The sequence below is a fragment of the Mastigoproctus giganteus genome, chromosome 12 (assembly GCF_048544385.1).
Source record: "Mastigoproctus giganteus isolate SK-2022 chromosome 12, ASM4854438v1, whole genome shotgun sequence".
NCBI classification, from domain to species: Eukaryota; Metazoa; Arthropoda; class Arachnida; order Uropygi; family Thelyphonidae; genus Mastigoproctus; species Mastigoproctus giganteus.
The window spans coordinates 37,056,497-37,079,089 of NC_143586.1; the positions used below are offsets into that span (position 1 = coordinate 37,056,497).

The 22,593-nt window shown below is 38.8% G+C and overlaps 1 protein-coding gene across 1 annotated transcript in view; it reads right to left on the minus strand.

Annotated features, from left to right (window-relative positions):
• The window catches only part of LOC150076901 (proteasome activator complex subunit 4-like), a 514,513-nt gene that overhangs the window by 20,122 nt on the left and 471,798 nt on the right, over window positions 1-22,593 (minus strand). Inside the window, exons 41-42 of the mRNA XM_090386346.1 lie at window positions 19,216-19,344; window positions 7,609-7,767 (exon numbers count right to left, since the gene is read on the minus strand). Coding sequence (XP_090242472.1) covers window positions 7,609-7,767; window positions 19,216-19,344 — 288 coding nt within the window. The remainder of the gene's footprint in view (window positions 1-7,608; window positions 7,768-19,215; window positions 19,345-22,593) is intronic.

The following is a 22,593-nucleotide window of genomic DNA, read 5'->3' on the forward strand; positions in this document are numbered from 1 at the left end:
CTAAAATCTATATATATAAAACACTTATGTATGCTGCCAAAATTTTCCAACTGCTTATTGTTGCCAGCACCCGTTAACGTGGTTCACCTCGCATGACCACCATATTGGCATTTATTAATTTTTGTACTAACATTTTTCGACTAGAAAGGCAGCCTATGCCTGAAAGCTATCGATGTATGTTTATTTTATCTATCTTCAATTTTAATAAACCGTTCAAGGTTTTAAGAAGAGTAAAAATGGCTATACAGTGTGTGTAAGAACTTCAAGAAAATGTAGAAGAAATGCTAATGAACATTAGAGGGGAGATCTAATACACTAAGAGACTGAAAGGAGACTCTACGACTATGAAGACGGACAGAAAACATTGAAGAAAGAGAAGCAAGATTGCAAACGAGAAGATAGGCGAAACACCATAGGACTAATCAAATAGAAGTACTGGATGTGAATAATCAACAAGCTGTAATTAATGTGGAAGAGCATGACATAGGAAATATGTGTTACAACTGTAGTATTGCAATGCAAGATATTGTGGACACGAGTTAAACACATTGAATAAATACACTAAATACTGTCATGATGGAAAGGTTTCACTCGACCCACTGTCTGAGACACCTACTCTATTATGAGAGCTGTTTACAGGGGATACATGTGAAGCAAATAACTACAGAGAACATATACGTGAGGAGCTTACAACTTAGCAATGGCATTCGCATCAATCGGCGCAGAGATTAAATCACTGCCTGGAAATGGTCCATACTGTTTAATATGGTCCATAGAATACACAGCCATATTTACCATTTGGTCTCACTGCTGTATCCAAATGAGGCAAATAAGCCAGGATATGGACAACTTTATATTTTCGATTCTGCTGAAGAAACAATAAAATGGCTTGAAAAACAATGAAGTAATGCAACAACTGGACAAGATGCTGCGACAAGTTAACCCACTTGCCAAGGCATATAAACAAATGCATCAAATAACCCAGGCCAATCCAACAATGAATGGATGCATGGCATTTATAGAAGACCCAGACTTAGATAAGAGACAATATAATGCACCTACATTCATAACAGAGGTTGCTGCAATATTTGTTAGAGAAGACTGGGAACCATCTGCAAATAGAGACATATGCATATATCCCACAGGTGACCTGTAGAATTATATCACTGCTAAACAAGAATGGCAAAGACTGAAGGATATAGATTAAACTATTTACAACATAATCAGAAAGATGCCATAGGTTACCCAGGTACAACTAGTACAATTTAAATGCTTTATAAGAGGATAAACATGACCGACAGATGACCCATTCATACGCGAGCCTTGAATTTATCACCTGTGTAGCCTGTGGCATGTATTAAAAAGGCAATCTAGTAGATAAATCCAAATTCTACTGATGATTATTTTCTTTGTTTTCCTAATGTAAGCAGTATACTGATAAAATTAAAATATGGTGTATTACTAAATGAAAGTGACCCAGTGAGGAAACAGGTGGATGCCCTAAAGAGACGAATAAAACTTGGGACTTGCCAGCAGTGACTTCTGGAACTCGTGAATTGCTAGGTGATGCACCTCCAATTCAGGCAGTAAAACAGAATAGTATTGCGTATACTGTTCTGGTTCAAGAAGATTTACTGGAAAATTCCACTATCAAGGAAAGGAAAGGAAACGGGTAAGGTTTTTTGTAATAAGAATAGGTTGACAGGAGCAAAAACTGATGATGTTGTCAGATTTTAAGAGGTTGGAATAAAGGTAGCATTATTATTCACGTGGGAACTAATGATAAAAAGCACAGAACTAAATATTTGCTAGATAAATATAGGTGAAAAAGGTAGATAAATGTAGATAAATATGTGCCAAAAAAAAAAAAAAATGCTATAAATTAACTCAAAATACATGTATGTTGGAAATTTTGTTGACAGGATGGACTATAATGATGAGTCTTGTGCATTAAGTCAGACTTGAGGGTCTGTGCAAGGCTTTTGGTGGGGGGGGGAGGATTTTTATCAGCACAGCACCTTAATAGGCTGTTTTGCAGAGATGGAATTCAGATGGAAAAAGGTGGTGCAAGGATCTTTGTCAATATTATTGAGGAGGTCTTAAGGGTTAAAGGAAGCTGCAAGTTAGGTAGCGCAGGAGTAATTCAGATATGTGTTTATCTGATGAACCGATCTCAATAGTTCTTGATTGTGACTGCAAAAGCCAATATCTGCAAGCTGTGCCAAGAGTAGAGATGTTTTAAATGAATGGGAAGCTTAGAGAAAGAAGCTTAAATAATTTCAAAGGGTGTATTAGGGTAGAAAGCTACACAAGAACTTAATTTTAATTTTGTCTGCAGTAATGTCAGGAGTTTTGCCAACAAAGTGAGTAAATTTAAACTGCTGTTTAAGGAAACTAACACTGACATAATAGGTATAATGGAAATGTGATGTCATAAAAACAGGGAATGATGAGTTTCACTATGGTATGTTAGAGTATTTAGATAGGGCAGACAAGACAGAGGCAGGGGGGAAGATGCTTCATATCAAAAGTGACTGAGTTTATCACCTCAAACAAAAAGTTTTCCCATATTCATAACTCATGAATGTCAGCATAAAAGTAGTTGTGAGCAAAGGTAAAATGAGAGTGGGGGTATGCTAGAGACCATAAGATTGTGATGATTACGTAGCATCTATATAGAGATGGAATGAGTGAGCAGGGGTGAATGTCTTATTATGGATGATTTCAATTTGCCACTTATTTACTGGAACAAGTGGTAGGGAAACTCACCATGGGGAACAAAATTTTTAAATGAACTACATCAATTAGTATTTGTATGAGCATGTTAGGCATGATGAGAGTATTCTAGATCTGAATCACCCATGAACCAGATGACATCATAGGACTGACAGTACAGGATGCATTAGCAGGGAGTGATCATAGAGTTCTAAGTTATATGATGGTGGGAGGGGGGGGGGCAGTTGTTAAAAGCAAAGCACAGGTTTTAGTGTCAAGAAAGGTTTTAGGTAAAATCTGGGTAATTTGCAGTCAAGGGATCAAAATACAGGTAGCCCTCAATTTACGTCGGGGTTAGGGTCCGGGGGGGGGGACAGGTGCAAATGGAACCCTTTATATGACGGAGTCAATCGGAAATCACAGGGTTAGGTTCCAGGCACCAAATATTTTACCTACCACTTTGCATCAATTGTTTAATTTTATTAGCATTCTTCACAGTTGTAGTAATAGTCGATGGAGGCATATTCAGAGCCCTACACACATTAGGTCAGCTTTCACCAGATGCTATTCTCCGAATATTGCACTAGGATTCAATTAACTTCTTTTACCAGACATGGTGTCTCTTTATTCTATTAAATTAAAAACTTTATAACACGATTGGCAAAAACTGCACACGGATATCACTATTATTATTATTTAATTTATTAATAGCACAATTAATAAAAAATGGTTAGTGTAATAAATTTCCAACAAGTGTAAATAGTATAAACAACAACCAACTGAATGCTTCACTGCACGGACCTTTACCACCCGCATCCACGAGTGGCTACTTTGAGGGCGGGATCCTTCGACGAGTGGCTAATTTGAGGGCAGAATCCTTCTCATCTCGGATACATATGCATAATTGGCTCAGATTGTTCATGATGCATAGCACACAGTATGATGTCAATAAATTTTGTCTGACGATTTTAAATTTTCAATTTATAAAAAAAATTGCAAACATAAATAAAAATAAAAATAGCATTGTGGTTGGTGATCGGCGCTATTGCAAATCACCGCAAATCGGACCAGTGCAAAACGAGGGCTACCTGTACAACAACTTCAGGAAGGACGTAGCAGTAGCTACTCAGTGATGTAATTTTTGAATACTATTAAGTAGACATTTCTTTATTACATAAAAATTATTATTATTATTATTTTTTTTAATGTTTTGTTTTCAAATCAGTAATGCACAGTTATTATTTGTGCCTATCTGATAAAGCAGGCAAAACTTCTTTACTTGGTCTTGGAAATTGTACAAAGTAGCTACTGTCAGGAATTATACTGTTGCAAAAAGGATAGGTGGAACAGGATTAGGGTATGTCAACCTTGGGCAAAAGTTAATGATGAAAAACAGATATCATCTCTAATGACAGAAAGGATAATGTACATGCTGGTACTAATGACATTCATTTACTTAAAAGATATAGGGCAACTTTGAGAAAAAGCCTTGAGTTAGGATTAAATTTAAAAGTACCTGAAATTTTGTACCGACATGATAACAGGCAGTATATGATGAGAGCCTTATTAATCCACTTGATCTTGGAGAGAGAGTTGTGCAAGGTTCATGGGGTAGAACCTTTGTATGGAACCTAAATATTTGTTCAGGATGAATCTTATTGGTGGACAATTTGATTATCAGACTCCGCAGTTGATCACTTCCTGTCATCAGGGCCAGTTCTCTCCAGGTTTTTTTTTGTTTTTGTAGCACTATCGGTTGGTATAGTTTAGCACACTTTCTGAATAAATTCTTATTAGTTGTTCAATTTCTTCAGTAGACCAACATTGTCTTTCCCTTTGGTTCCCAAGAGAACCAAAGAAAATATTTCCCCAAGGGATTTATGCACCTATCTTCTGAGATTGGATATTTCATTTATTCAGTGGGACTCGCTTATGTACATCTTTCTTTTACTTCAACGTTAAGTTCGAGGCTTCACGGAGTAAGTTTTGATGTCCCTCAGTGAACAGCATGGTTTCTCTCTCATCATGTGGAAATGGTTTGGGGTTGATTCTTGAATATATATTGTGTCATATCAGAGGCTGAGTTTTGCTATATTGAACCAGTTTTTCTTGTGTGATGTCATTTCATTCTTTTTTAAAATCTATCCCAACAAATGTTTTTTCAGTGAGAATCTTGTTGGGCAGTAGGTTCTCAGTGTGAGAAAAATGGTCATATGTTGACTCACTCCAGTTTTCTTTGTAATATTTTGGAGATGGAGAGATGATGGTAGGATCAATATTTGATTTATCATGCACAGAGTTATAAGCCTTACAGTTGTTAGGATGGCACAGTATTACAATCTTTTTTGCAATTATGAAGTCATCTATTTTTTGCTGTTTTGGCCTGTCTTGTCATTATATGAAAGAAGAGATTTCGAATTGCATCCATGGTTATTTATTATATTAGTTGAACAGGTATGGTCTACTAGGTAATTAAGATACTGACCTAGGTAATTAAGATACTGGTCTATATTCACACCTGACTGACAGTATAGGGAAATAATGAAAAAGGGGGTAACCAAAGGATCATATGATACTGATGCAGATGACTGTGGGGTTATACAAAGTATTAATTTCAGCTACAACCATATCACAGTTGTCAACAATAGCAGTCCATGCATCATAGCTTACAGTCTGAATTATTGTGGAGGAGAAGGGTAGCCAAAAACCTTACCTTACCTTTCAAAACTAATGATCCTGTAAGAGCTGTCAGATCAATGTCTTTTTCAGACACGATTTTCCATATTTACCTGCTACAGCTTTAGAGTGTTGTCACATTTAACTGAAACAGATAAAACTTTGCGTAGTTCTTGTTTTGCTTACTATTCGTGACTAGATTTTACCCGGTTGATACTTCGGGCAGCTACTGTCTCTGATAAAGAAATGTTATTTTCCTTTTTAAACCAACAGTTAACACATTTTGATGATTGTCCTTGTTCTGACAGTCCTGGTAGTCATGACCAGACTAGATACAGAGACCACAAACTTTTTTTTTTTTTTTTGGAGAAGTTTAGTGCATTGTGCCCATATCCCAAACATGCTGCGACATTTGCAAGAAGCTCAAAATCCTTAACTCTGTAGAGCCCAATTGACAAAGATCCTATCCTCACTAATTAGTAACATCTAGTTTCTAACAGATTTATTTTTATTCAATGTGCTTATTCTTATATTTATCTCGCTATTTGCCTCTTCAGGTGTGAACCATGCTTCTCTAAGTTTTTGTAATAAAGATCCTCTTTAAATGCTTTAGCCATGAAGTCTTTAATTAGTATTTTTATCACAGATTTTTTTGATGTTTCCAGAGATTATGTTTCTTGACAGGCCTTTATATTCTGTGTCTTTCTGGCTGTTTGTTTCTATGATAACTCCTTTATTATATACAAGCTTCATGTTTTTAACCTATACAATTTTAAGGTTTTGCCTTAGTGACTGTGACTTCTGTTCATAATGGTATAGCTGGTTTTCAGGTTGTTAGTGTTAGCAGCTTTTAGAATTATTACATTATTTGCTTTTGTATATGCAAATAAGGCTTGCTACACTGTGTATTATAAGCAGAATTAATAGCTTTTTAGCAGCCTCAGCGTACTGCCTATTATCTGATTTTATCAACTCTACATAAATTCTATTTTGTTTTCTATTTTTGCATATTTAACCTTAATCTGTGTGATTTTGGCTATCATCTCATGAGGATCCTTTCCAGTTTCCAGTATGATCCACAATTCTAATATGTAATTTTTGCATTATTTGTGAAAACCACCCAGTCTTCAAATATATAATTTTTTAGCTCCTGATTTAGTGATTTTATCAACAATGTCACTTCTGTTTTACAGGTTATTTTCAATTACTGCTTCCTTGTTTTGTGCTATACTTTTAGGTATGATAAATGCTTCAGTTCTTTATGTGGAACAATTCCATATGGTTACCACTATAGTCTAAATGATGCTTTCATTAGAGTTACGAGATCAATTCTGTAGTTTACTGTAAAATCACAAGTTTAAGAAAAAAATGCACACAATTTTATACATCCACAGAAGATGAAACAGTCTATGCGAGCAATTTCTAGATTTTTTCTGGAAGCACTTTGCATGTTATGTCTGTTTGGAACTGCTAGCATATGCAATATAATGGGAATTTCAAACTATGATAACTTTTAAATTATTTTTTTTGATACTCAACCAAATTTTTTATATCCACTTATCTCCCTTTCTTCTTTGATCACTGCAAATTTTGTTACGATTTTCTGCTACAATTTTTCCAATGTTTCAGACAAATTTCAGAGAGCACTGTTTACCACAGCCTTAACAACCAGTGTTCTGGCCTACATAGTGAGGACACTACTTGGTGTCCTGGTATGCAGAACAGAACACTGCTTGTAAGGATGTGGTAATGTTGATTGTTAAAGCAGATAATTCTGAAAAAAATTCATTGATATAAAAGTTTGGAGCAGTAATGCTTTGTTTGTTTGTTTTTTTATTTAGAGCATTAGCAACTAAGGCCATATTGCTCCTAGAATATGCGGTGGTCATTCCCTGACCTTTCCGCATCCTCCGTATTTGCTGGTGACGGGAGCAGTAATGCTACAAATACCACACAAGCTTACATTTTGGCATGCTCCATGCAAGTTAAGTTACTACATAGAAGTTACTGCTAAAACATACTTGAAAAATCACATTTCTGGTTTCATAACTAATTTAGCTTTGTTGTTTATTACATTCTCATGAAAAATGTAATAAGACTAATAATACATGATTTTTGAAATAATTTACTGTCTCATTTTAAATTGTTACTAAGCAATTTTAAAAAACATATACAAAGATAGCAGAGATGATTAAGAATATTTAATAACATACTTACCTCCAGTCGTTCATCTTGCAGTAATTTTAACACCAATTCGGTAATATTTTGAACCCAACATGGTCTATGAAGGATTGTGAACAAGTTGGAAAATACTGTTAACTGAAGGAAGGAAAGTGCTGCTGCTCTAGCATGCCAAGAGGCACTATTTCCACATATCTAAACATATTTAAAACAGAATTAATCACTGATGTGGAGAGAATAAGCATAATATAGACAAATGAATTCACATATCCTTCCCAAAAATTTTACCTCATTTGTATCAATATTGCATGACGAGTCAAACTAATGGAACAAACTTATCTGGGAAAAGATATAGAAGTCAAAAAACTTCACAATTCACTTCATGAATTATGGTGTCAGTGTTAATTATAATGACATCCATTTCCAATTTTCTCACAGAATCTCAATTATCATTTGCCTTAAACACACATATTTCATCTGTCCCAATTATTCTTCCATTTTTAAGGTGGCAACAAATAAATAAATAAATTTACACTTACTCTCTCACTATGGCCGAAGCCAGAAGAGTTTACATATTCATTTGTGATTGCATACATATTGAATTAATTATTTGCAGCAGCCAGTTTTTTGGCACCACATATCACTATTTTTCATGGCAGTGTATGGGCTCAAACCTACAACCTGCTCCCTACTTGTGACTGCACACGTTAACCACTGGACCACAGCCAGCTCCTGTGCATATGTTTGCTGTGATATTCCTCATAATCTTTTTTGATCTCCTGTGGCTTAAAAAAAACTCACCTTTATGACTTGTCAATTCTTCCAACTCTACAAAACACTTTGAACTTTTGACTTTCTCCAATCTAACTTTCCTAATAGTAAATTAATTTTCCTGGGCATTCAAAATTTTACTTGAATTAAATTTTATAGTTGGTAAAGGTATTAAGGTTTTTTGCTTAATTAATGACCTTACACAACTTGTTAACTTAAACTGCTAAAATAACAGACAATTTTAACCACACTCCCCGAGGCTTGTCACAGATTCTTCCATGTAAGATATTTTTGTACGGTTTAGGTGCATCACTGACTTAGACCTTACTGCGCTGTTGAGTGTTATGGTTGTATAAGTGCATGAAAAACCTAGAATAAACCCGTGAAGAAAACACTACTCCCTCCACCTGAGATTGGCGGAGGGTGTAGGGTTGAAGCCTTTAGAAATTACTCTGGTCTATGATGGAACATGAATCTAGACCTCTCCAAAAGAGTGACACCTTAATCCCCTGCTTGCACCTTCATGATTATGGGACTGCTAGTAACCCTAAGTACGAGTACAGAGAAGGGCAACAAGATTAGCGAATGGAACAAAGGGTTGCTCTTACGAAGCAAGGGCTTAAGTTTTGCAGATTACAGTGTCTGAAGACTAGGCACCTGCGAGGTGATCTGACTGAGGAGTATAAAGCTTTGAATGGTTTGAGCAAGCTCAATGCTGATGGGATTCTTCCTCTTGCCCAGAATAATCACCTGAGAGAGCATAAATTCAAACTGAGGAAAGACAGTTGTAGGATAGATGTGTGGAAGTTTTCCTTTAGCCAGTGAGTAGTTGGTTGATGGAACAGACTTCCGTCTTTTGTTGTGGAAGTTGATAGACTAAATAAATTTAAGGGTGTGCTGGACAGGTATTTGGAATGAACGGAGGGGTGAAATGGGAGCAGTTGTTTTTTTTTTGGCTGATGCTGCATTATATGCCTCTACTAATGCAAATGCTAAGTTACTGCCCAATGTGCACAGTTTGAAACACTACACCTAGTATAATGAAGGTGCCTAACCAGGTGTAAACCAACATTAAGATTAATAAAAAAATCTTAAAATACTTTATAGTGTGTTACTTTTTTTTTATACCAAACCATTGTCATATTTAATATCTAATACCATCACATTGTCATATCTAATTTCAAAAAAATTAATAAAAACTGTTGTCATATACTATGATTCCAAACTTTTAAGTGGGAGTGTATATTAAAATTAATGACGAAACTGAAAAAAAAAAAAAAAAAAGTCTAATATATAAAAACGTTCCTTTGCTTATAAATTTCACTCAAGGCTTTTTCTTAAATAAACAATCTGTTAATTATAAATACATATTATACAAAGAGTACATAATCGCACAATTTTATCTGCATGATCACTTTCATGTGTATGTTCTGGACAAATGTCAATCTGTCTGGAAAGTAATTGCATCCTTCTGGTTTGTCATGTGGGTTAATGTTAATGAGCAGTCCCCACTCGTTTCAACAGATGTCTGCGCATGTGTGCGTGTTGTTGTTTGGTTTTTTAGGAGCATTAGCAACTAAGGCCATATTGCTCCAGGGATATGCGGTGGTCATTCCCTGACCTCTCCGCATTCTCCGTATTTGGTGGTCATGGGCTCAAACCCCGGTCTAATCGAGAAGCGTGGCAGATGTCTGCACATGTCTAAACATTCTTTACACATCTGACTATGAAAAAGCACCCTCAACGTGCCATAGGTGTAAACTTATCTCTAGAAAAACTCCAAGTATGATTTGTAATGAAAAACTCAATACTGCAATATCCCTTACATTCTAAGGGTACAGTTCTAAAACAGATTTTGTAGGCCAGCCACTTGACGGTACATTGGACTGAACCAATTGGTAGCTCTCTAGGAGGCAACCAAATAATACCAGTGTATAATCTCAATGCCTCTACTCTGCCAGCTAGTAACTGCTTTGATTTGATTTGGGTTTTATTGGCGCATTAGCAACTTAGGCTATAATGTGCCAAGACCAGGTCATGTATAAAAGATTAAACTTTCAGTGACTTAATTAGTTAGGTCACTATGTCAAAGAATATAACAAATGTATAAAAGGTAAATCAACAGAAAATCACAATAAAATATAAATTTTATATATAAGCAAAAACGTTTATTGATTTAAAAAAAACTAAAAACAGCAGACACGTGGTCATTGTCGGATAAAATCTGGCTGAGTGTATACGGCTCAGCCAGATGACTAAAGGCGGTAAAATAAAAATCACGTTCAGGTCTAAAATGTGGACACACGGTTAAAATATGATGAATAGTTAAAATGGTGCCGCAGTTCTCGCACATAGGACAGTCATCTGCCCTCAGCAGAAAAGCATGTGTAAGATGACTGTGTCCTATGCGGAGACGAGCTAGAACAACTTCCTCCTTACGATTCCTGCGCAGACTAGACTGCCACGGTTCAATTACAGACTTTATACGATATAATTTATTCGCAGTCTGTCTATTCCACGAATCCTGCCATTGGGAATGTATCTTTTGATGTACTATTTGCCTGTAGTCTGTATAGGGGACTAACAGGCAACGGTTATTATTGGGAATTGCTGATTTGGCTGCGGCGTCAGCCAAATCATTTCCCCAAATCCCAATGTGGCTGGGAATCCAGCAGAAGCGGATGTCATATTCGCATTCATGGAGAACGTGAATCTTCTGCTGAATGCTAGACAGAACTGGATGAGGATTATATCTCACAGATATTAAAGCCTGTAACATGCTAAGACAGTTGGAATATAAAATGAACCGTTGGTATTGGCAGTTACTAATATGATCCAAGGCTAACTCTACAGCGTGCAGCTCTGCAGTAAATATGCTGCATTCAGAGGGAATCTGCTCTGATATAGTGCTGTCTGTAAAGACAGCAGCAGATCCCACATATGATTCTGACTTTGAACCGTCTGTGTAGACTGGCGCAAAGTCGGAATATTCAGTTCGGTGTGCTGAATGAAGCTGCAGGTAGACACATGATGGAGTGTCCGACTTTCCCCAGTTTCTAAGCGACAAGTCGCATGCTGGGACACGAGCATGCCAGGGTAGAAAGGATTGCTTTGATGTTTGGGCAACTTTGTCTACCTTGATATTAAGTTCATTGAGTAGCTCTTGGAGACGAATACCAAAAGGACGATTGGCAGTCTTATGGGTATTGTACAAGTTTTCCCATCGTGGCTCAAAAACGAAGGGCCACGTAGGATGGTCTGGCAGGGATTTCAGTTTTAAAGAGTACTTTAAAGACAACTGCTTACGTCGAAACGATAACGGTGGTTCGTTTGCTTCGACGTATAAACTCTGGACAGGAGATGTTCGAAATGCTCCAGTAGCGATACGTATAGCCTGTTGATGGACAGGATCCAGCCATCGAAGTACACTGTCTCTGGCTGAGGAATATACTTGGGACCCATAATCTAATTTGGATCGCACAAGTGCACGGTAAAGCCGTAGAAGGGTGCATCGGTCTGCACCCCAAGATAAGGAGGAAAGCGAGCGGAGCATATTAAGGGCTCTTGTGCACTTTGTGCGGAGTTGACGAATATGATCCAAAAAGGTCAATTTTTTATCGAATATGAGTCCCAAGAATTTTGTGTTCGCTGCTACTGGAATAGCATTTTGTCTGAGCCTTAATTCAGGTTTAGGATGAAGATTACGCTTGCGACAAAAGTGTACGCAAACGGTCTACTCCGGCGAGAACCTGAAGCCATTAGCAAGTGCCCAGGAATTCAGACTATCAATGGCTTTCTGCAGTTGTCTTTCAATAACCCTCATGTTGCACGACTGACAAAAAATGCTAAAGTCATCAACATAGAGGGTACTGTTTACAGTTGGAGGAAGTTGTTCTGTGATGGAATTTATTTTGATGGCAAAAAGCGTGACACTTAATACTGATCCTTGTGGTACTCCCTCCTCTTGGCTAAAGGAGCGAGAGAGTGAGGATCCCACACGAACTTGGAATGATCGATTGGCTAAAAAGTTTTGAATAAAAAAGGGCAAATGCCCTCTTAGGCCTAGGCTATGTAAATCTTTTAAAATTCCAAATCTCCAAGTTGTGTCATACGCTTTCTCCATGTCAAAGAACACCGACACCAAGTGTTCACGTTTTAGGAAAGCATCCCGGATGGATGCTTCCAATCTAATAAGATGGTCCAAAGTGGACCGGTTCCTTCGGAAGCCGCACTGGATGCTGGAGAGAAGGTCATTTGATTCTAAATACCATATTAAACGAGAATTGACCATTCTCTCCAGGATTTTGCACAGCAGCTAGTCAGAGTAATAGGACGATAATTGGTGGTGACTTTTGGATACTTTCCTGGCTTAGGAAAGGCAAGAACGATTGCCTTTCGCCAGGAGTCTGGAAACTGCCCTTCAGTAAAGATTCTGTTATACAGAAGGAGCAGACAATCCATAGATTTTGGTGAAAGATGTTTAATCATTTCATAATGGATGCCATCTGGTCCAACAGCACTTGCTTTGGAAAGAGGGAGGGCTCTTTTCAGTTCCTCTATAGTGAACGCCCCTTTGTAGGGATAGAGGCCCTTGGACTTAAAATTAAGTGCTTGTTTTTCCAGTTTATGTTTCAGGACCAGGAACTCTGGGGAGTACGAGGATGTTGCGGAGATGTTAGAGAATGTTTCCCTAAGAGCACTGGCTATTGAAGTTGGATCTGCAATAGCGCATCCATTATAATCTAGGATTGAAGAAGGGTGGGATGTATATTTTCCCTTCATTTTCCAGATTTTATCCCAGACTACCTTAGAGTTGGTAGACTGGTTAATAGATGATGTAAAACGGATCCACGATTCCTTTTGACTCTGATTGCGGATATATCGTGCTTTGGCTCGTGCACGTTTAAAGGCTATAAGGTTGGTCGTGGTAGGATATCGGCGAAATATCCCCCACGCTTTGTTTTGAGCCTTTTTTGCTGCTGTGCATTGTGAATTCCACCAAGGTTTGGGAAACGGTGGAAACCGGGCAGATGTTTTTGGAACAGCATTCGCAGCTGCTTGGACAATATTTTCTGTGATGTACTTAACTGCATCATTGATAGGCTCTTGACTGACTGTGCTAAGATCAAAATTTGCCTGATGTTGGAAGGCAGTCCAGTCAGCCTGATCAATCTTCCACCGTGGTAACCTAAAGGGAGGACATGGCCTCCCACTGTGTAACGAGGTTATCACAGGGAAGTGATCACTTCCATATGGATTCTCCTCCACTTCCCAAGTGAGTGAAGGGAGTAGAGAAGGGGAGCAGATAGAGAGATCAATGGCAGAAAAAGTACGGGTAGGCATGTGGAAGAAGGTGTTTGTTCCAGTATTTAGAAGGGAAAGGTCATTGTCATTGAGCATACGCTCTATGACTCGTCCCCTTCCGTTGATGTTAGCACTACCCCACAAGGTGTTATGTCCGTTAAAATCCCCGAGAAGTAAGAAAGGGGGGGGCAGCTGCATTAGAAGCTCATCAAGGTCTGCCGTGGAGATGTCAGTCCCAGGTGGCAAATAAATGGAGCACACAGTTAATAGAAATCCCACTGAAAGGCGAATTGCAACAGCCTCTATGCTGGTCGTAACTAGCAAAGGCTGAACTGGGGTCTGGTTACCCACAAGGATAGCCACTCCCCCATGTACAGACCCATCCGCAATTCTATCCTTTCGAAAAAAATGTGATGTTGTGCATGGTGGAATCATCATTTGCCTTCAGATATGTCTCCTGCAAGCAAAAGCAAACTGGCTCGTGCTTTTGCAGGAGGGCCTTGACGTCATCAATATTTCGCCGGAATCCACGACAATTCCATTGTAGGAATTTAGCCATTATTTTGGCTTGGTGGGTCCATCAGGCGGCTTCCGAGGTGCTGAGGGCTTACTTTTATCAGTCTTGGATTTATCTTTTTTGGGGAAGAAAGGACGCTGTCCCGTGTCCATTTCCTCCTCTGCAAAGAGTTCCAAGACTGAATCTTCAGGTACCTCCTTCTGCTCGACTTCCATCTTTTCTTGGGTACTAGGGGGGACTTCCCCTTTCTTATTCTTTTCTTTCATAACTACCTTTGTTACTTGTGGAGCATTAGGAGGTACCGATATAGGAGTGGCAGCTGATTGGTCCTTTTGTGCAGGTTTTTGAGAACTTAAGAGATACCGCGCGATGGGAGTGAAAGACTCCTTTGGAGGAATGGTCATGTCCGTCTGAGTTCCGACGGAACATCTCCCTGCTACCTTCTGGGCATAGGTAGGTTTGTTGTTATTCAGGGGTTTGACCGATTTCCTTGCCTCCTGGTATGATATATTTAGCTCTGCCTTCAGCCGTTGAATTTCTTTTTCTTCTTTCCACCTCTGGCATGCTCGTGACTAGGCCAGGTGTTCGCCTTCACAGTTAATACAGGTGGGTTTTGCGGCTGAACATGCTGTTGTTTCGTGGTCCTTTGCACCGCATCGAGCGCATGCAAGGACTCCACGGCAGGCCATTTGAGAATGTCCATACTTCTGGCATTTAAAACACCGTAAAGGGTTCGGAATGTATGGACGCACTGAACAGTTGATGTATCCAGCTTTAATCTCGTCAGGAGGTTTAGGAGAGTTAAAAGTCAGGATAACGCTCCTGGTTTTAACAATTTTTCCATCACTTCGCGCAGTAATTCTCTTGACGGCAGTAACTCCCTGTGGTTTTAATTCGGAGCAGATTTCCTCCTAGGTTACGTCGAGAAGGTCCCACTCCGAAATGACACCTCTCGATGAATTGAGTGTTCTGTGTGGTGTCACTGTTATAGGGATTCCTCCGATTGATGTTACTCGGAGTAGATGTTCAGACTGCCTGTCATTTTTTGTTTCAATCAAGAGGTCCCCAGAACGGAGCCTCTTAACTGACTTGGGTGAACCTGCTAACCCATCCAACCCCTTTTGGATAAAAAAGGGTGACATTTTTCCAATCGGTTTTTAATTCGTGGAGTGCATAATTAAGAACCTTGGGACTGGCCCTGATGGTAGTTCGGTTCGCTGCCTCTTATTAGCAATAATGCTATCTGGATCTTTGTCAATGGTTTCAGATAGGGACCGGGTTGGGGCCCCCGAAGAAGTTAGTTTATCAGGATTCATGGAGTTTATTAAATTGTTCAGTGCCCGGGCTCCCCACCCACCACAGAGCCCAAAGGGACGCCCACTTTGGTACAAGGGTAGGGGCGTGGCATTGACACGGTTGACCCTCGCAGGCGAGCCTACTAGCCCATGCTCTTTTGATCCTAGCCGGGCCTTCCAGGACCACCCGTCTTGTCGAAGCAGGGGCCAAAGTGGTGTACTGAAGCTGGGCCCCTCAACCACCAGGATCCCCCTTTCCGAATTTCCACGGGTCGCAGCGCACGGCAAACACGCCGGATTCCATTGATGTAAGCCTGGAACCTGGGCTGTGGGCGTAGGATCCCAGTGACGCTAGTCTGGAAGTCCAGCAGCATCACTGGGAGGTCCCCTCACCATGTACAGGTGCCCATGTTGAGGGGCTAGTAACTGCAAGGAACCCAATTAGTGTGTATGCAGGTGGCATTGTTGAGGCCATGTTATGTTAAGGAACTGGGTATATTCTTCTGTGGAGGTACCATTTGTGGTATGCAAAAATTAATTAATACATTGATTCAAACATTTCTCCCCTCCTCCAACCTATCTACTGAATGCATCATGAAGTCAATCTAACAAAAAACATACCTGGATAAAAAGATCTAAACCAACCAAAAATTTCCTCATTAGTAGTATAGAAAATGGGGATTTCAGCACAAATGTACACTTTTACAAATGCAAAAAAAAAAAAAAAAAAAAAAACCACACAATCTGCCCTTAAAATCTTTCATTTTTCTAAAATAAATTACAAAAATCAAAAAATTCAAATTATTTATTTTAAGAAAATAATGTAAGTTTAAGCAAAAAATTACTAAAAAGTCTCCCTTTTAAATAAATTTATTTCTTTTTCATATTTTCTGCTTTGAAATCAACTATATGTGCTTTATTTTTTCTCGCTTTTTCTATACCTTTATAAATTAGTTTCATTTTTATTTTATTATAATCTTCAATATTTTTATGTGTTATTTCTTTTAAAGAATTATATAAAGAAATATATTTTTTAAATATTAAATAAAAATAAATGAATAGTGAACAAATAAGTAAATTCTTCTAGCCAATGCCAAAGATTTTACACATCCATCATGACTGCCCGCATATTTAATTAAGGGCAGCCAGGTTTCGGCATAGTTCACAACGGGCCATGCTCTTTTGTGGCAGGATATATGCTGCACAACCTCTTTATTTGTGGATGCTCACATTAAAAGTTGGACCATAGGAGTAAACAGGGGTGACTAATCGGTACATTATATTCACACAGAAAGTAAATGAATCAGTAGTAAACAGTAACATTCTGGGAGCCAGAATGATCCTCCAAAGTTGTAGAAATATTAAGCCATACCATCTGCAAGAAATTAATGCCAACTGTATTTTAGAAAAAAAAATGGGATTATTCCAGCAACGTACACAAAGCAATCAACTTTTATAAGTATATTGCAGCATGAAATACTGCAGTATGCTTATGAGTACATACAGCATGTGATCTGAAAAAAATAGTAGTAATAATGGCAAATGATGCAAGGGAGCATCAGCAAAAAAAGACAAAAAAAAAACCAGTTCACCCATCCGCACTCTCCAAGAATTTGTCTAGTTCTCCCTTGAATTTCTTCAACCAATCCACTTCCACAACATCAGGTGGAGGCTTATTCCAACAATCAATAACCTGCTGGCTGAAGGCAAACTTCTGCACATCTATCCTGTAACCATCATTCCTCAACTTGGATTTATGCTCCTCATGTGTGTAGTCTCAGCAAGTGGAAGAATACCATTAACATTCAGCTTACTCAATCCATTCGAGGCTTTAAAAACCTCAATCAATCTCCCTGCAAGTGCCTGGTCTCGAGATGCTGCAATTTGTAGAACTGAGGCCTTTCTAGGTAAGGGCATCCTTTTGTTCCCTTCACCAATCTGGTTGCCCTTCTCGCACCCATTCCAGCAGGTCTACATCCTTCCTAAAGTGAGGCCTCCAGACCTGTATACAGTACTCAAGATGCAGCCTAACCATGGACTTATACAAATGGATAATCACTCCTTATTCCTGGTAGCAAAGTTTCACTATATCATTAGTGAGATTTCCAAAATCTCCATGCTGAGAAAAGGCAGTGCAACTGAGGCAGAGTTTTATGAAATTAGTGATTTCAAAAGTACAAATGACTGTTTATTAGAAAATTTTTTTAGCATAAAGGCAAGTAAGACTACTGGAATTGATGGCATGTAGTCTGCACTGCTCAGAGAATTTCATGCCTGACCACACAATTATCCCTGGGTCTTTTTCATTCTCTGCTACCCTGAGGTAGTATCACACAGTTGATAAGTTACTCTGGGGTTACTGCTACCCATGTGCAGTATCTTGCATTTGTCAATGTTAAACTTCAACTGCTATTTCTCAGTCCATCGACCTAATTTTCCTAGGTCTTATTGCAGTCGCTCATCCTGATGACTGTCATTAACCATCCTGACAACATTTGTATCATCTGCAAATGATGACATTAAGCCTGATATACCTTCATCAATATCATTAAAAACAACAATGGACCCAGCACTGAACCCTGGGGAACTCCACTAATTACTTTAGTCCATGACGAGCAGTGCCCATTGATAACCACTGCTCTCTTCCACTTAACCATCTATCTTTATCCATAGCAGTAACTTGCCCTTAATGCTACATTGTTCCAGTTTGTACAGCAGTCTTTTATGTGCAACAGTATTAAAAGCTTTCCTGAAATCTAACTATATGATATCAAAATTCTTTTTTGCATATGGTCGTTGGTCACTGCATCATAGTAACCTATCGGATTGGTTAGACAAAACTGCCCCTTGTCGAGGGCTGACTCAAAAAGAGGTTTGTTTAAAATGACAAATGAACATTCTCACGATGCTTATACGCTGCTGATCTTCCTTATTTCCCTGGCTTGGACTTTAGGCAGGTAATTATAATTTTTAGGACCCCCTCAAAGAGGAATCCAAAAATTGGCATATGAATGGCTCATCGAGCAACTAATAAACTCTTCTCCCATGATATTCAGGGATTGGTTTTACAATGGAAGATGTGTACTGTACCGCAAGGGGTGAAGAAGAAGGAAAGGACTATTTTGCAAAATAATCATGTTCATTATCTGAATCATCATCATACATTTTGCCTCAATGGAAAAAATGTAACGCTTAACTTTTGTACAAGTATATTCATATCACTTCATGAAATTAGAATTGTACAGAATTTTTTTTACAAGAGAACAAATTTAGCTATTAGGTTTATGCAAACTAAAGTAGAACCTCATAAATCTGGAAATACTGGGATTGTCTAGATTTTTGAAACAATACTGCATGGAACTATTGGCGACAATTGGAACTATTGTATGGAACCATTAGAAAACGACAACACAATGTTTTTATAGTTAAAAAAAATAAGAATAAAACAATTGCTGCAGACATAACTTATATTACATATGACTACTGGAAAGTTGGTCTATTATCAATCAAACTCATAAGATAATATAAATTCCATATTGCATATTTGTCATTGCAGAGCAACCAAATCAGACAACTACTGTCGTTGAAACTGCAAGCCACAGAAATTGATCACATTTCAAGTTATTTTATTTCAATTGAACATTTTTAAAAATTGCTTGATTTCTGCGAATGCTGATTTATGAAGTTTTACTGTATTATAAATTGTGTTAAAGCAGTGAAGTCAAAAAGCTTAAAAATTATATAATAAAACTATACCTCATTAACAGTGCCAATTGCAGCAGAAATACTTTCTGGAATAAGCAAGGCTTGGCCAAGAAGAGCAAGAGTAACAGTACACTCTTTCTGCAAACCATCATCTGTAGTATCACTCTGCATCTGGCACAACTAGAGGAGAAAACAAGGAAGATTCATTATTAAAGGAATGACAATTGTAATCATGTAGTAGTAGTAGTAGCGGCATGTGATGCAAGAAAGCAAGTGTATGAGCTTATGCAGCATCAGCCAAAAAAAAAAAAAAAAATCACACCATTCCCTCCAAATGCCTGTCCAGTTCCTCCTTGAATTTATTCAACCTATCAACTTCCACAACAACAGATGGAAGTTTGTTCCAGCAATTAACCACCCACTGGCTAAAGGCAAATTTCTGCACATGTATTCTACATATGTCTTTTCTTAATTTGAATTTATGCCCCTTAGGTTCGTAATCTGAGCAAGTGGAAGGATCCCATCAGAATTCAGCGTGCTCAACCCATTCAAGGCCTTATACACCTCAATCAGATCACCGCGCAGGTGCCTAGTCTCCAGCCACTGCAATTTGCAGAACTTAAGCCTCTCTTGGTAAGAGAATCCCTTCATTCCCCTCACCAATCTTGTTGCCCTTCTCTGTACACCCTCAAGCAAATCGACATCCTTCCTAAAACGAGGCCTCCAGACCTGTACGCAGTACTCAAGGTGTGGCCTGACCATTGCCTTATACAGAGGGACAATCACCTCCTTTTCCCTGCTAGCAAAATTCCCATACATCATTGACAAAACCCCATGACCTGCCCTGGCAGCCTGTCTGCATTGCTCAGAAAAATCTTCATATCTGACTGCACAATTACTCCCAGGTCTTATTCATTTTCTACCACCTTAAGTGTAGTACCACATAGTTGGTACGTTTCTCTGGGGTTATTTCTACCCATATGCAGTACTTTGCATTTGTCAAGGTTAAACTTCAGTTGCCACTTCTTAGCCCATCTGCCCAAATTATCTAGATCCTGTTGCAGTAGCACACTGCCATTACTGTCATTAACAACCCTGCCAACCTTTGTATAATCTGCAAACTTCGACATTAAGCCTGATATACCTTCATCAATATCATTGATAAATATACAAAACAGTGGACCCAACACTGAACCCTGTGGGACTCCACTAATAACATTAGTCCACGAAAAGCAGCACCCATTGATTACCACCCTCTGCGTTCTCCCATTTAACCATCCTTTTATCCATTGTAGAAACTTACCCTTAATACCATTCTGCTCCAATTTGTACAATAGTCTTTCATGTGCAACAGTGTCAAAAGCTTTCCTGAAATCCAAATATATGATATCAAAATTATTTTTTGCATCCAGTTCCTTTGTAACCACATCATAATATCCTATCAAATTTGTCAGACAAGACTTTCCCTTAACAAACCCATGCTGTGTCTGAATTAATGCTGCAGTCTTGTCTAGATGATCCTGCAATGCATCTTTAACCAGTGACTCCATTATTTTACCCGGAACAGAAGTTAAACTAACTGGTCTGTAATTACTCGTGTCACCCTTCATTCCCCCTTTGTAAATTGGGGATACATTTGCGCATCTCCAGTCCGTGGGAACCTCCCCTGAGTCCAAGGATGCTCTCATAATTATGGCTAAGGGTTTGCTTAGTTGCTTTGCCACCTCCTTTAATATAACTGGATAGATCCCATCCACCCCAGGTGCTTTTCTTATGTTTACTTCAACAATTTCTCCTTCACTTTGCTCTCAGTTATTACAAAATCATTAAGCATCCTGCTACAATTTGATAACCTTCTGCCATTTTCAAACCTTAATAATTCTTCATGTGTGAATGTAGATGCAAAATACTCATTCAGTTTGTTTGCTATCTGAGCAGGATCATCAACAGTCAAACCATCAATGTCAAGTGGACCAATCAGATTCATCCCCTTCCTTTTAGAGTTTATATAAGTAAAGAAATCCTTGCTGTTTTTCTTAGCATCTTTTGCCAAGGATTTCTCGTAATCTGCCTTCACCTGCCTAACCTTCTTTGTCACCTGATTACAGACTAGCTTATACCTGCCATAGGCTTCTGAGTCGCTTGATAATTTATATGCATCCCATGCATTTTTCTTCCCTGTTACGAGTCTCATTAGTTCATTAGATAACCATTTAGGCCTAAACCTTGAACAATATTTCTTAATAGGTATGAAACTTTTAGTAGCATCCACGATTAATTCCTTGAATGCTTCTCACTTAGAATTTACTGTTAGTAACATCGTCAGTTGATCCCACTGTATAGAATTTAAAAACTTTCTGAGACCACTGTACTCACCTTTACGGAAGCAAAAACCCTTTACTTTACCCCTGATGGTGATTAAATCTTTAAGTAAATCTTACATCAGTACAGTGTGATCACTGCCACCTAGTGGTTCCTTTATCTGCAAATTCTTAATACACGAATGATCACTGCTGATAACCAGATCAAGATTATTACTCTCTCTGGTTGCCTCTCGAACATGCTGCTGCAGAAAACAGTCATTCAATAAATCCACAAAAGTCTGACTAGTGTGTAAGTGACCAACCCACAAGTTCCAGTCAATATTTGTAGTTTGGTCCTTGAGGTTGTCACAGACATTCTCTCAGATATGCCAGACAAGCTGTACTTGCTACCTGGGAGTCTAAAACGCTGATGGAACTGATATTCGGGTGACACTCAAGTCAAGTGGACCCAATTTCGGCGAAGTCCGGACGGTCTGTGACAGCCAAATCCTCTGCTTGCACCTTCACAATGGTGGGACTGTTAGTAATCCTGGGTATAACCTCCATGCACAAGTACATGGTGGGTGACTACCCAGGTGTGAACCAACGTAAGCAGGGGTGGAGGTGTGGCTCCCACACCACATGGAGGAACGCCGCCCCTCTATGTTACCAGGCAGTACTAGGTGGTAGATAACTCTCATCAACCGGTGAAATACCACCACTTAGCTTATTGGAGGCTTGAAGTGGTGGAACCCATGTTTAGTCTCTAGAGCTAAGTTCCGGTCAACCCTTCCCTATCTCTTCCATCATGCAGTATGATTGATGACTTTCGAGATTATGATGAACATTGTGGCGAGATCCAATATTCCTTACATTTCGAGGGTACAGCTCTAAAACGGTGTTCGCAGGCCGGCCGCTAGTTAGTACACCGGACTGAACCTATTGGTAACTCTAGGATGCTTCCGGATCAGCTACTGTATAATCTTGCTACCTCTACTCTGCCAGATAGTGACTGGAGGGAGTCCGAGTAGTGTGTATGCGGGGAGCATTGTCGAGGCGACGTTATGTCAGGGATCTGGGTATATTCTTACCACATGTACCCCATATCCAAAAATTTCATTACTTC